Source organism: Culicoides brevitarsis, chromosome 1 (genome assembly GCF_036172545.1).
Source record: "Culicoides brevitarsis isolate CSIRO-B50_1 chromosome 1, AGI_CSIRO_Cbre_v1, whole genome shotgun sequence".
Taxonomy (NCBI): domain Eukaryota; kingdom Metazoa; phylum Arthropoda; class Insecta; order Diptera; family Ceratopogonidae; genus Culicoides; species Culicoides brevitarsis.
Window position 1 is genome coordinate 41,104,199 of NC_087085.1, and position 15,689 is coordinate 41,119,887.

The 15,689-nt window shown below is 22.2% G+C and overlaps 1 protein-coding gene across 2 annotated transcripts in view; it reads left to right on the forward strand.

Annotated features, from left to right (window-relative positions):
* LOC134827399 (protein TANC2) overlaps positions 1-15,689 on the forward strand; it is an 84,864-nt gene that overhangs the window by 53,776 nt on the left and 15,399 nt on the right. For both annotated transcript variants that reach the window (XM_063840020.1, XM_063840019.1), the window contains exons 2-3: positions 3,578-3,802; positions 11,639-11,763. In XM_063840020.1, the coding sequence (XP_063696090.1) occupies positions 3,578-3,802; positions 11,639-11,763 (350 nt within the window). The remainder of the gene's footprint in view (positions 1-3,577; positions 3,803-11,638; positions 11,764-15,689) is intronic.

Genomic DNA, 15,689 nt, shown 5'->3' on the forward strand with positions numbered 1-15,689 from the left:
GGCGAGATTAAATTTATTTTGCTTGAAAATAAAAGTTAATTTTTTTATTTAATTTTTATTATTTTTTTTTATTTTTTTATTAAAAATTTTTAAATTTAAAAAAAATTAAAAAATAATTTTTTTATGAAAAATTAATTTATTTTTTATTCAAAAATCAAATTGAAATATTGAAAAAAAAATTTAAATTTAATTTAAATTTAATTTTTTTTTATTTAGAATTTTAAAAATAAAAAAATTATTAATAATTTATTTTTATTCAAAAATCAGATTGAAAAATGGAATTTTTTTTTTAATTTTAAATTTAGTTAAATTTTAACTGATATTTTTTTCATTTAGATAAAAATTCATATTTATGAATAAAATATTTTTTTTAAATGTTTCTTTGAAAGTTAATTTTAATTATTTTTAACATTAATTAAAATTTTTTAAACATTTCTTTGCACAAAAAAAAAAATAAAATAAATTAGAAAAATAATTTAATTTTTAATATTTTATTTATTCAATATTTGATTTTAAAAAAATAATTTTCTTTAATTTTAATTAATTAATTAATATTAATTTGAAAAATTATTTAAAAAAATTAAAAGTTAAATAATAAATTTAATTTAAAAAAGGAAAATTATTTTACAATAATAAAATTTTTTTTATAATTTTTCAACGAAAAATAAATAATAAAATACAAATTAATTAATTTAAATAAAAAAATTAAATTAAACATAAAATAAATATTTTTTTGCTTGGTTTGAATTAATTGATAAAGATGCAATTTTTAATTTTTGGGCTCTTTTTAAAAAAATTAATTTTTTACAACCCATCCCTGACATGAACACAATTAACATTGCTGATTACATTAAATAACGATTAGTATTTGGGAGTGTGCACACGGACAATTAGTGGGCTTCATGCCTTGCGGACAACAAAATTCCATATACTTTTAGGTGTGAATCAAAGCAATCCTCGGCATTCACGTCATTTTATCGCCAATAGCATGAAATTCATCGCAGTGCTAATTTTCGTGAATTTCCTTCAAAGTTCGACGATGACGACAAAAGTTAAACGCACATCACCTTACATCATCGACGGAAATCAAGCTGAACAAGGACAATTTCCGTACGTGGCTCTGCTGAAAAGCATCGACAGATTATGCGGCGGCACAATTTTAACGGAAAAGAAAGTTTTATCGGCGGCACATTGTTTCGTCGTTGGATCTCGCAAGAAAATTCCTGCCCAACAGATTTTTGTCACGGTTGGAAGTGTTTTCATAAACTCGCGCCCATTCACGAGAGGACATTCGATCAGCGTTCATCCAAAATATCGGATTTTACCGTCAGGATCTGCTGAATTTGATGTCGCTTTAATTGTTGTCGAGAAAAATTTCGTTTTTGATGAATTTGTTCAAGCTGTTCCTTTACCTTCGGTTCCTTCACAGGAAAATGACGAATGTGTAGTTGCTGGATTCGGTTACAATTCATTAAAAAATCCAAAGCCATCAGATAAACTTTTATACACAAAAATTCACATCGACAATCATGAAAACTGTGATCAGAAATTTTCAAAAATTTTATCAATCACAAAAGAAATGATTTGCGCGACGGCACGAGATGGCGCTGGAGAACCTTGTAACGGCGATTCCGGTTCAGGACTTGTCTGTGGCGGAGTTTTAACGGGAATTGTCTCTTTTGGAGTGAATTGCAGTGCCAAAGGCTTTCCCGTTGTCTATATGAGTGTTTATCACTTCAAAGATTGGATTGAAAAGTCAACAGCGCCATCTATTGAGTCAGTTACGAAGCTTTTTCTCATGACAGTCATCAATATCTTTGACAGCGATATGTTTTTTAATTAAGTATCGACCAACTTCTATTCCGTTTGTTTTTTTGCAAGTGTTTCATTAAATTAACCACTCGCCGTCACAACAAAACCGCCTCTTTTAACTCAATTATCGCGATTTTTTTGTACAAACAGAAAAAAATATACGTGAGCAATTATTATTTAAATTGTTTTATGCTACGATAGAAAAAAAATTTTTGTCCATTGTACGAGAAACCACAGATCAGTAAATTGTTTGTTGTCGTTTTGTTAAATAATATTGCAGTCGTTAGCAATGAGTTGCCATAAATGGCACGAAAATAGAAATAAATAGCTGATTATTTTTTGTGTGTCGGGATAAATTATGCAGATATGAGTTTTAAGTATTTTAATTTGGTGTGACTTAAGATATTGATCTACGATAGAATGTCAAGCCAATCTTGTTGCTAAAATTATTCTACCTATCATCAACATTGGCTGTCGTCGCTCATCTCGAGTATCATAAAATTCAATTATTCATAACAACTTGAAAAAAAAAATTTTTTTTGTGCAAGATTCAGGTGCATGACATGCTGTTGTTGTTATTGTCTACTTTTTGTGCAAAAAATAAAACTTTACATCGTATCGCATTTCTTGACATTACTTTTATTACATAAAAAAGCAGCAAGAAAAGTTTTAAACCCTGTCTTGAGATGCATAAAAAGAAATAATGCTCGACAGCAGGTGATATTTTTAAGTGTCAGGATGGAGCAATATTGAAGTTTGATTCATTTTGAAACTAATTTTTTTTTGTTTTAAATTAAAATATTAATTAATTTTATTAAAAATTAAAATATTAATTTTTATTTTAAATTAATTAAATTAATTATTTAAATTAATCGATAAAAATTTTTTACAATAATTGTTTAAAAATTAATTTAATAAATTTTTTAATTAATTAATTAATTTAATTTTTAATTAATTTTTTTTTTGCTATTTTAACAAATAATTATTTTTATTAATTTAAATTAATTTTAATTATTATTTTAAATTTTTTAACTTTAAAACTTTTGAAATGACATTAACGAATTTTTTTAGAATTTATTTTTTTTTATTTTTGATAAAAAATTAAAATTTAAGATTAAAGAATTTTTAATTTAAAAAAAAATATTTTTAATTTCGATCATTTTAAATTAGTTTTTGTAATTTTTAAGCAACTTTTTTCAAAAATTATTTACGGAAAATTTTTTTTTTAATTTTTAACGGTCAAATTTTGAATTGACGTTTACAAATTTCTTGTTAAAAAATTAAAAAAAATAATTTTAATACATTTTTAATAGATTTTCATATATTTTTAGCAATATATTTAATATATTAATTTTTTAATTTAAATTTTTATGATCAAAAAGTCAAATTTTAAGGGAAATTTTTAGAATTGACATTGATTATTTAAAATTCATTTTATTAAATAATTCTTTAAAAAATTATGAAAATAAAAAATTTAATTAAATGAAAAATTAAATTTATTAAATAATTTTTTAATAATTAAAAATTATTTATTAAATTAAAAATTGCCAACAATTAAAAAAATTATAATTCAAAATATTTTTTTTTTTTTGATAATTATATTTTTTAATTATTTTTAAAATTTAATTTTAAAATTTACCAAAAAAAGTCAATTAATTAATTAAAAATCATCAAATAGCAAAGGAAAAAAAATTCTTACTTGCATCATCCTTTTTTTTTTCATTTTTATTCATTGTACTAAATCATGATTTTTTTTATTTTTTAGATCTGGCTGCCATCCGAAAAATTCTCGAAAATGAAACGGGCGGTTCGCTGTGCCCAAGTTGCCAAATGCCATTCGACAAAGGCAAGAAGAGGAAACTAATTGACACTTGCGGACACGAACGCTGTTACTCGTGTATGTTCCGTAATGAAGCGTGTCCAATCTGTCGTACCAACAATGGTGGCTTGCAATCCGGCGCAATAACAACAACAACAACAACAAGCACAAGTAAGTGACATTTTATTGTTGTTGCATGTTTAGTTGTCATTAAATAGTATCAACAACAATTTTTTGCCCGTCGTTGCTCGTTGGTGTCTCGAAGATTGAAACAACATTGCATATTATTATTATTATTACAACTCTCTAGCCAATTAGTGAAACATTATTCGCACTCTCTTTATTTGTTTGTTTTTGCACAATCTTCCCATATCTCATGACTTGCTGGTTTTTCGGTTTGTACGACGACGATGATAATAATAATTATTATTAAACAGCAACTTTTCCGAGAAGAAAATAAATGATAAGATTTTCACGCAAAGTCATTGACTTGATAATGGAAGATAATTAAGCGGGCAGGCGACGCGACATCAGCATCGAGTGCAGTTTGAATTTCACTCATAACTGCCATGTAATTACATTTTATATATTTTATTTTTGTGCGCTTCTGGCATTCAAATTACGGTTGTTGTTATTATTATTAAGTATTATCGTTAAATTGTATCTCATGCACGCCGCACGCAAATTGATAAAAAATATTTAATTTCTTCAAAACTCTTAATTTCCTTTTTTTAACTGCAGATTCGAGACAAATTAAGGCAGGCGGCTAGATTAATGGGTACTTTACTTGCAACTTTCTAGCTGATGGGTCTTGTCAAATGTAACTTTTTATGTCTTGATAACGATCACGCTTACTTTGTGCCCAAGTGATTGAAAGAAATCAATTATAAAATGCAAAAGGTCGTCATTGCATTTAACGGTTTTGAAAGTCTTTGAATTCCAATAAAAGTTAAAAAACAGAAGCACACGCTATATGTTGAATGTGAGAAATTCATGTTATGCTTTCGATTTTTTTGGGGATAAAAATTGTGTTTTTTTTTATTTTTATATTATTTTTTTAATTTAACATAAATTTAATTTTAATATACTTTTTTAAAATAATTTTTTAATTAAAAACATTTTTTTAAGTTAATTTTAATAAATAATACTTTTTTATTTTACAAATATTTTTCTAAATTAATATTCTTAAACGTTTAAATAAATTTTTATTATTTTTTTTAAATTAAATATTTAAAAAATTATTTTTAATTTAAAATATTTTTTTTAAATTTTTTTTTTTAAATTTTTGAAGGATGTTAAATTTAAAATAATTTTATTTAAAAATTTTCAATAATAATTTAATTTAATAATTTCTACGATTAATTCAATTAAAATTAATTTTTATTTTAAAAAAAGAATTTAAAAAAATCTATGATAAAAAACTTATAAACTTGTTTAAAATAATTAATTAAAATTTTTTTTAAATAAAAAAAATATTACAAAATTGTACAATAATTTCATATAAATAATTACAGCATTTAAATTAAAAAAATAAATATATGAAAAAAATTCGTATTTAAAGTTAAATTTAATTTTTTAAAAATTATTTTAAAAAATTTCAAATATTAAATTATTTAAACGTTCAAAAATATTGCGTTAGAAAAATTATTAAAAAAAAATATTATTTATTAAAATAAACTTATTTTATTTAATTTTAAAATTATTAAAAAAAAATTATTTAAATTTAAATTTTTTAAAATATAATTTTTAAAAAATTCAAAAAATTTTTTATTTTTTTATTCTTTTTTAAATATTATTTTAAATTAAAAAATATTAATTTTTAAAAATAATTAGTTGGCAATTTTAAATTTTTTTTTAAAATATCTAAAAAAATTAAAATAAGAAAAAAATTTTTTATGCGACTGCGAGACACAAAATCTTCACAACGACAATTTAAAAAAAGATGAACATAAAACCATGCGTGTTCAAAACATAAAAATTTCATCGGAGTGAAACTCGCAGCATATTCATAATTGATAAACTGATAATGATGTTAAATCGAAAACAACAACCAGAATATTGATTTGTGTTATTGACACTGTTTGGCAGCAGCAGCAGCAACAAAAAGATGAAACACAAGAAGATTAATTGCCAACCAATAAAATATTAAAATATCACCATTCATATCATCATTATCGGCATCGAATCTTCCCGCGTTAAATTAGTAAAGTTTTAATTTGACGCATAAAATTTCCATAAAATTAAAGGGCAAAGACGCCACAAGCACGTATCATTAAAAACCATCATAAATTTTTAAAATCTATCGATACGAGTTCGAGAAGAGAGAGATTGTGACTCATGATAAATAAAAAAAAAGCCGTTCGCGAGCGGTGTCATGTAACGTAAATAAATAAAGTTTCACCTGTAACTTACTGACTGCGCACGGAGACTGGATACTTTATTGACCTGTTCTCGCTGGTTTTTGCTCGCTTGTCGCGTATAAATTTGGTCCGTTACTCGGGTTCGTGTTTTTAATTTCTTTTTTGTTCGATATTTTCATGTTTAAGGCCCATTACAATACAACCGATAATCAAAAATTTGTTTTTTTTACGAGATCGTAACCTTGATCACACACCTTGCTCGCATGCAAATTCGAACGGGTTTTGATCGAAATTTTAATGATTCAAATATCAAGGCGAAATTTGAACTTTTTGACCCACGATAATAAAAAGGAAAGGTGAAAGGATTCTGAAAAGAGAAGAAAATAAAAATTATGGGAAAATTAAAATTCTTTAAAATTTATAAAAAAATTAATTTAAACAAAAACTAACTTAATATAAAACTTAAAAGGTTTAATAAATTAATTTTTAATATTATTAAAAAAATTTTAAATTAAATAATAATTTTAATTTAAAAATTAAGTTTATTTAAAAAATAAAAATTTTTAATTTCAAAAATAAAAAAAATTAATTTAAAAAAAAAAAAAATAAATAAATAAAAAAAAATATAAAAAATGATTTAATTAAAAATTTTAAATTAATTAATAATAAAAAAATAATTTTAAATTAAAAAATTTATTTTAATTTAAAAAAATTAATTAAATAAATTTTTAAATTTAATTTAATTAATTTAATTTTTAAAAAATTTTTATTTAAAAAAAATATTAAAATAAATAATTTTAAATAAAAAAAAAAATAATTTTAATTTTAAAAATTAATCAAATAAATTTTATTGATTAATTAATTTTAATAAAATTTATTTATAAAAATTTTCGTATGAATAAAATTATATTAAAATTTATTTTGAAAAAAATTAATAAATATTATAAAATGTAAATAATTATTTTAAAAATTTTTATTTAATTAATTTTTTTAAGTATCAAAAATTACTTTAAAATATTTTAAAGAAAAAAATTAAGAAAAATGTCACTTTTGCATTTTTACAATAAAAATTAAATTCATTAAATTCCATAAATTGATAAAAAAAAAATAAATAAACAATAAAAAAAAACAAAACAAAAGCCCTTATTGGCTTCCATGTTCACACCGTGTAAAAAAATATTTTTTTATTATTTTTAAAACAACAATTTTTTCGCCAAATTTGGTCCGAAAACATGCACAATTAAAAATATTTACCGAAAACTGCGTCATATACAATACGTAAATAAATGATAAATAAACATTCCAGATTTCCATGAATTATTAACGGAAAAAGAGTTTGTAATCGACAAACAAATAGAACTGCCGCAAATTTGTTGGAAAAAAAAATCTGTAAAAAAAATTATTCAATTTTATTTATTATTTTTTTTTGCATTTAAATAATAAAAAAAAATATTTTTAAAAAATAATGAATAATATTTTATTTTTTCGCATATTTACCCATCATTCAGTGAAAGGATTCAAATGTCAAATATTTGACATGCAAAAAAAAAATGCTGTAAATTAGTCCAGTTATCAAGAGAGTGAGATGATGCAGAAAAGTGCATCGTGACATTGATTGATTTGGCTTACAGTTATATTTTCACGTTTCTTTAAATTTCGTGTCACTTTGTATCATTTTTTTTAAAATTTATTTTGAGCCTTCGTCATAAGTGAACGAACTCCGCATTGACAATTTCTTTGTTTAAATTTCCATTTGCTACGGTTAATTTAAATTGATACCTCTTTTATTTATTTTTATCTTCTTTTCTCTCCTCCATGCACTTTTTTATATTTACATAAAGTGGTCAAAATTTATTTTAAATTAACATGCTTGGTTTCTTTCTTGCTGCAACGACGTCGACGTAGAACACAGAAAAATGCATAAATTTAATCATTTTTTTGTGTTTTTAAATAAAAGCAAAAAGTGGGTCAAGCATTTTTTTTTACCTTTTACCCTTTTCTTGACAAATGATGATGAGACATTAATCGAATAAATTCGAAAAGACGACGTTCGACGAAGACAAATAGCTGGAAGAGGACATTTGGCACTTTTTTATCTGCAATTTTTATCGCAAAAATTTCATGCAGATGTTTAAAATTATTCATTTTTTCTTAAAAAAAAAAATTAAAAAAAAAATAATAATAAAAGGTTCGACGTTTTTTTTTTGTTTTGTACCATAAAAAGTACTTTCCCTTTATCGTGCCTTATTTTTTTAAATTTTTTTTTAAACATGAACAAAATATTAATAAATTTTACAAATAAGGTGTGAGACGTGATGACGACATCAAAACATGAGACAATTTCGTTGAACGGTAAAATTTAACCCGAAAAGATAATTAGCGAAAAATGATTGAGCGACGGAATAAAGACATCAAATCCCTCCGCGAAAAAAAATGAATAAATCATTTTCTCCACGGAGCGATGCATTAATTAAGATTTAAGAAAAGACAAAAGAGACAAAACCCGAAACGTTGACAGTTATTAGGATTTTTCGTAAATTTTATTTATACAGATTCATCAAAAAAAATTTTTTTTTTAATAAAATAAACATTAAGAAAGGCCATAAAAGCAAAAAAAAAATAAAAATAAAATAAAATTGAAGCAACGAACCCAAAAAAAAAGTTGATGATGTTGATTTTTGAGCTGTTTATTATTTATTTTAACGACGTGAAGTTGAGTGAATGAAAGAGAATGCTCAAAAAAGGGTTTTTTTTTGTTTCTGCGATGATGATTAATGATCGGAAGAAGACAAACGGACTGCAGCTCTTTTTGCAACGAATAAAAGTTTTGTTCTGATTTGCGATGACGAAGTCATGTTATGATAATTTTGCGCCATTTCACACAAAAGCTGCTCCAAGTTGATGAATGAATGGGAAAATTTTGCAGAAACTATGCGTGGAATGATGATATTATTAAATAATAATCCCAGATTTAATAATAGAGAAATAACGGATGATTAGAGAGCGAACAAGAAAGAAGAGTGATTAATTGCGAGACTCTCGGTTATGATGTCTTCATTGTTTTTTTACTGCAAAAATTTTTCTGTAAAAAAATAATAAAAATAAATTATTAGAAACATCAGGAAAACATTTTGCGTCGTGTAAGTTTAAAAAATATTGACACTCGTTAAAACATTGTTGCCATCGATTTGCACTTAAAATGACATTTGCGCGAAAAATATGTTTGAAATAAAATAAAATTACATCAAATAATGACAATCGATTAACATGCGCCAGTCAATAACAATTTTTTTTGTCATCACCTGCGATTTCCAAGCCCAAAAGATTCGCGGATGACAGCGAAATGGATATTAATGCAAACTCATAATCATTTTCTCGGGAATTTACATAGTTTGTGCCTTAAGTTGCACATGCAAACATTATCGTTTTATTATTTTATTGTGAAAGACGAGATGAGACACAAGATATTATATTGGCACTTAATGAGATTATGCACACACGGAAGAAAAAAAAAGAGGAATACCGAGAAGTTGGTAGAATGTTTATTTTATTTTAATTTTTTTTTATTATTTTGCATATTGCACTCATCTTTTGCGGATTTGCTGCTGAGAAGTATATTGGAGACTATTAATTTTTTTTTTGAGAAAGTGTCAATGAACTGTCATTTAATTAATTATTTTTTTTTCGTATTTTTATATTTTAGTTTAAACTTTAAAAATTATAAAAAAATATTTTTTCTTTCTAAATTTCAAATAAAAAAAATTAATTTTATTAAATGAAAATTTTATATGTATTTTTTTGAAATGAATTTTTATATTACAATTAATTTAGAATTATTTAAAAAATATTGATGAAATTTTTTTTGAATTCATAATTAAAATTGATTTATTATTTTTATTAAATTTTATTTAAAAAAAAAATTTAACTAATTAATGTTTAATTTTTTTTAATTATGACAAAAATTATTATTTTTCATAAATTGTCTGAAAATTAAAAAATTAATAAAATTTAATAAATTTTTATTTTAAAAAAAATATTCAAATGATTAATTTTTATTTGTCATTTAATTAATTTATTTTTTATAAGTTAAATTTTTATTTAATTTTTAACTATTTTTTTATATTTTATTCATGTATTAAATTATTCATGTTATATATTTATTTTTTTCTTTTTATTTTAAATTTTTTAGATTGAATTGTTATTTTATAAAATTCATTATTAAAATTTTATTTTTAATTTAATAATTTTTGTTTTAAATAAAATTTAAATTATAATAATTTTTATACGTCTTTTAAAATTAATTTAAAATAATTAATAATTTAAATACTTTTTTTTTTGAATTTTTAAATAATAATTAATTCTGAATACTTAATTTATTATGAAAAAATGTAATTCCCTCAGAATTTTTAAACTAATAATCATGAATTATTTAATTATTTTAAATTATTAATTTTTAATTTATTCACAATTTAAGTAAAATCATTAAATTATGAAAAAAATTAAAAATTATGTTTAAAAAATATTTAATTTAATTTAAAAAAAAATTAAGAAAATTAAAATATTAAAAAATTACATTAAAAAAAATAAATTTTTAAATTATTTATTTAATTTATAATTTAAATTCAAACTTAAAATAAATAAATATTGAACTAAATTATTTTCAGCTTTTTAAAAATTTGCATTCAATACAAAATAAAATTAACAAATTCAGTAAATAAAAATATTTTCTTTGTTTACTAAAAACAAAAAATTTTTATGTTCATCGCCATCAAAAAACATTGAAAACCCCCAAAGATAAACTTTGGAAGATAATAAGCTTAATAGTCTGTAAAAATTGGTCGTAATAACTTTGTTACAGATCATAATTTAGAAGAGCTCTATTAAATTTATGAACATTAAGTAATGTACCTCGTTTTTTGTGTCTCGCCCAACATGCATGCACGTATGATTGATGTAAAAAGGGCTCATTTTAAATTAATCACTCTATCAAAATGAACTTTTTGTGTGTGCGCATCTCGAAAAAAAAAAACCTTAAACACTCATTAGTTACGGTATCAGTTGAAATTCGTTCAAATTTATCTTAAAATGTAAATTCGTTCTATTTTAAATTGTTTACCTTCGTAAATAAACAAACGCGCGGAGTGAGCGAGTGAATGAGAGAAGAAGAAACAAAGAACGCGCGTTAAATTATGTTAAAAAGTTTTAATTGCTTTCACGATGCTTTTCTACCTTTTACCTTGTCTCACTTAAAACTTGCACACAAAAAAAAGAGAAATACTTGCATATTCATCTTTCACACCGAAAGACCTTCGAGCGATGCTCCTCCATTGTACACGTTGTGTGTTAGTTACATTTCAACTTCGTTTCATTCCATTCCAGGTTGGTTTTGTTGTTTGTTATTTTTCTTTTTTTTTTGCTGCTCTCGATGAAAGTACGAAGATATTTTTTTACAACGTTTTTTTTTCGTAATCTATTAATAATTCATTGACCTGTTTCGACCAATAAATAAGTCTTTGTTATTGTCCATTCCGTTCGATTAGTAGGTGAAAAAGTCTCGCCTCTTTTTGTAATAAATCAAATTTCAATGCATTTCTACCCGTTTCATGACATTCTTTTTAATTTTTTTTTTCATTTTTTTTCCTTTCAGATATGAAACATGATTACGATACCGGCATAGGAAGTACAACGACTTTGATGAGTCCCATCGGTTCACCGCAACCAGCTTGCAAGTCGCATGTTAAAACGAACGGGCATTTTTCGTCCTACATGCAGGTAAGTGATGTTTCTTTTGTGCTTCTTGCACTGTGAAAAATTTGTGTTTCGCAATTTTTTATAATTTTTTTTTTTAGAAATTTGAGAACCAAAATTTATTTTTTTATTTCATTTCAAGAATTTTATTTATTTTTTAATACAAAAATTTTAAATTTAAAAAAAAAATGTTTTTATAATTCTTTTTTTTTTATAAATTTTTATGTTTCTTTAATTTTTTTTTAAATTTAAATTTTCATAAATTAATTTCATTTTGAAATTAAAATTTTTTTAAAATTCTTATGTATTTTATTAAATTAAGCTTTATTTATTTTTTAAAAAAATATATTAATTAAGTAAAAAAATATTAATTTTAAAATTTTGAATAATTTAATTTTTTCCTTAAAAATAATTATTTTTTTTATTTAATGAAAAGAATTAAATAATATTTATTAATTAAAGTTTAAATTTCTCAATTTTTTATATTTTTTAAAATTTTATTAATTTAATTAAATTGAGATCTTTTTTAATTTTTTAACTTTTTTTAAAAACATAAAAAATAAAAAAAAATTAAATTAAATAGTTTTAATGTTATTAAAAATTATTTTCACAATTTTTAAATAAAATAAATTTAAAAAAATTCTTCAAATAATTTATTTTTTTTCTTAAATTTTTATTAAATAATTAGTAATTATTTTAAATGAATTTTATTATTTTTATATTAAACAATTTATTATTTTTGTATTTAAAAATTGTGAAAATAGTTTAAAATTACATAAAAATTATTTAATTTATTTTTTTTAATAAAATTTTTTTATTAAAAAAAAAAATTTAATTAAATTAATTATATTAAAAAATTTCTAAAAAAATATAAAAAATTAAGAAATATTTAAACTTTGATTTGAAAAAAAAGAAAAAAATTTTAAATTTATAAAAAAATATAATTTTATTTAAAAAAAAATATGCAACTAAAATTGCGACACACAAACTCTTCACACTAAAGCGGAAAAAATTTGCTAAAAAAATTTAATTAAGTCAAGGAATTTTGGGATGGTTGTACTATATAAGACGAGGAATGTGTGAGCAAGTGACCGTTATAGGGTGCAAGAATGTAAATTATTGTCATTATTTTGTCGTTCTTGCCGCAAGGGGTTCGACACTTGATACAATTCGTCTCGCAAGCATTTTTTTTTGTTGTGATAAACAACCTTAATTAGAAGTGACATTCCCATTATTTATCGACGACACCGAACAAGATGCATCCCAAATTTTGCGGTTTTTTATTTAAATTATTTTTTTTAATATGTGAATTTTACGCAAAAGTCTGTAATTATGATAAAACTTTATTTTTTTTTATAAAAAATTGTATGTAACATGCACACAAAGCCAACCCTACCATGAACAATTATCTCTTGTCGCTTGCTTTATAATTATTTTAACGTGTGTGCAAAAAAAAAATTATAAAATATCTGCATGGCTTTGTTGCTTTTGATAAAACTGCACAGCAGAACACATGATTAAAACATATTATTGCGTTTATTTACGCAGCGTCAGTAGCAAAAGCAGCAGCATCCCCATGAACGACGAAAGCGTTCATTCAATTATTATTATTTTATCATTACCTTGCTCCAGTTATTTTTCAAAAAAAAAAAAAAAAAAAAAAATCTGTGGCTTGATGCATTTCCTTCGTGTCTTTTTATCATAAATAAAAAAAAATTATAAAAATTTATCTTCCGCGTATCATGCGAGATTTTCACACTCAAAAAAAAAAAAATTAAATAAAAAAAAATAATAATCTGCTTAACAATTGTTGTGTATTTTCATTATTTAATTACGCACTAATGAACCGAGACGAACTCCCAAATAAAAAATTCTTGTGGTTGCCTGCCTTTCTTTTATAAATTATTTTAATATTTATTTTAATTCTCCGAGTTTTCGCACAATAAAAAAAATTGTTTTTTTTTTTTTTTTTTTTTTTTTTTTTTTGTAAAAAGGAAGCCCGAGAAAAAAGACACCGCTCTTTGTGGCTAAAAGTGAACTTTTAATGACTTTTTGCGAAAAAAAACATGTAGAACGCTGATTGTCTCGTTTTCTGCGTTCAGTTAATGTTGAAAAAACACTCAAAAAGTAAACCGCAAAATTTGATTCCGCATCTCTGAGTAAATTTAACGTAATGAGGTAACGTTGCGAATGTTGATAATAATAATTGAAGTTGATGAAGTTGGATTTTTGATTTTGGTTGCAAATTGCACTTTTGTAAAGAAAGGTTTCAATTTTAATAAAAATGTCATTAATTTTTGTTTTTTGAGTGAGACGAAAGGCTTTTTCTCATAAAAAATTTAATAAGAGCAAAAAAAAAAATTTATTCAACTCTTTCTTTTGGCATTCAATTAAACTACTGTTAAAAATAATAAATAATAACAAACCTCCGTTTTTTTGCAAATTTAATGTCTTTATTCAGTTGTAAATTTGCAATAAAAATCATAAAAGTGTTCGAGTGGAAAATGTTCTTTTCTGTTGCTACTTTCATAAAAATATGAAAGAAATTTTTTTTAAATATTTTTTTTTTGTTTGAGAAATAAAATATTTTTTTTTAAATAAAATAATAAAAAAATTAAAAAATAAAAAAAATATGAAAAAAAAAATTTTTGTAATTTTTTTTGTTTGAAAAAAATTTTTTTTTTATTTTTTTAAATAAATAAAAAAAATCACAATGAAGCACTTTGAGTTCAAATTGTTTGCCATTGGGAAATTTGGAGTGCATTATCGCTGTTCAATTATGTCACTTTGACACACTCGAAACAAAAAGAGGTCGGATAATTACATCCAGCTCAAATAAATAATTACAAAACACATATCAATTACAATTAAAAACCAATACACACACGTGAGTCTCGACAAAAATGACAAAAACAGTGCCAAAGGTTTTATGTTTCATTTTATATTAAAATTTACAATATGATCGCTTGCACTCCGGCAAATGCATTGTAATTTATATTTTGTTGTGTGATTCCATGCAAAAGCAATTAAAATTATTGTTTACGTCGTGTGCTCGCGAATACGCGACATCCAGACAAAAATCAATGGTGCGATTGCTTGTTGCAAATAATAATAATAATAATAAAACAAAAGGAGGAACAAACTTTTAGTATAACAATTAACCAGAAAATGGTCCGGTCAAATATTTTCGCACACACAGAGAGAGCGATATCGAGAGCATCGCAATGAATTTTAATTAAAAAGTTTTGGATTTCAATGCCTTTTATTGCACGGTATTTTATTTAGTGATTCCGTTTCGAAAAACTAAACCGTTGTTTATGTTGAAATATATATTTTTACAGTGTCTTTAATTATTTTTTTTAACTTTATATTAAAAAATTATTTAAAAAAGGTATTAAAAAAAATATTTTTTCAAAATTTAAAATAAAATTTAATATTTGTCAAAATTAACAATAAATTATTAAATTAATAAAATAAGAATAAAAAAAATAATTTAATTTTTAAAATTTTATTTAAAACTTGTTTAACTGAACATTGATTAATTTTTCATAAAAAAAAATATTTTTTTTTTATAAAAAAATTTTCAATTTTTTTTCATATTTTTCGTTTTGTTAATTAATTTGTCTTTAAAAAAAATAAATGTATTTAAAAAAAATTATTTAAAAAAATTAAAATAATTTTTAATAATTTTTAGTTAATTATAAATTATTTTAAACTTTTTTTGTGCCTCTATTTAATAAATTTATTTTTTTTATTTTAATTATTAAAAAAATAAAAAAAAAATATTTTAAATTTGATTTAATTTTTATAAATCCTAAATAAATAATATTTTAATTTAATTTTTTTAATATTAGTTTCTTAAATTCTTTAAACCCTAAAGATTTAAAAAAAATATTTAATTTTAATTATTAAATTTATATATATATATATATATTTTTTTTTTAAAATAT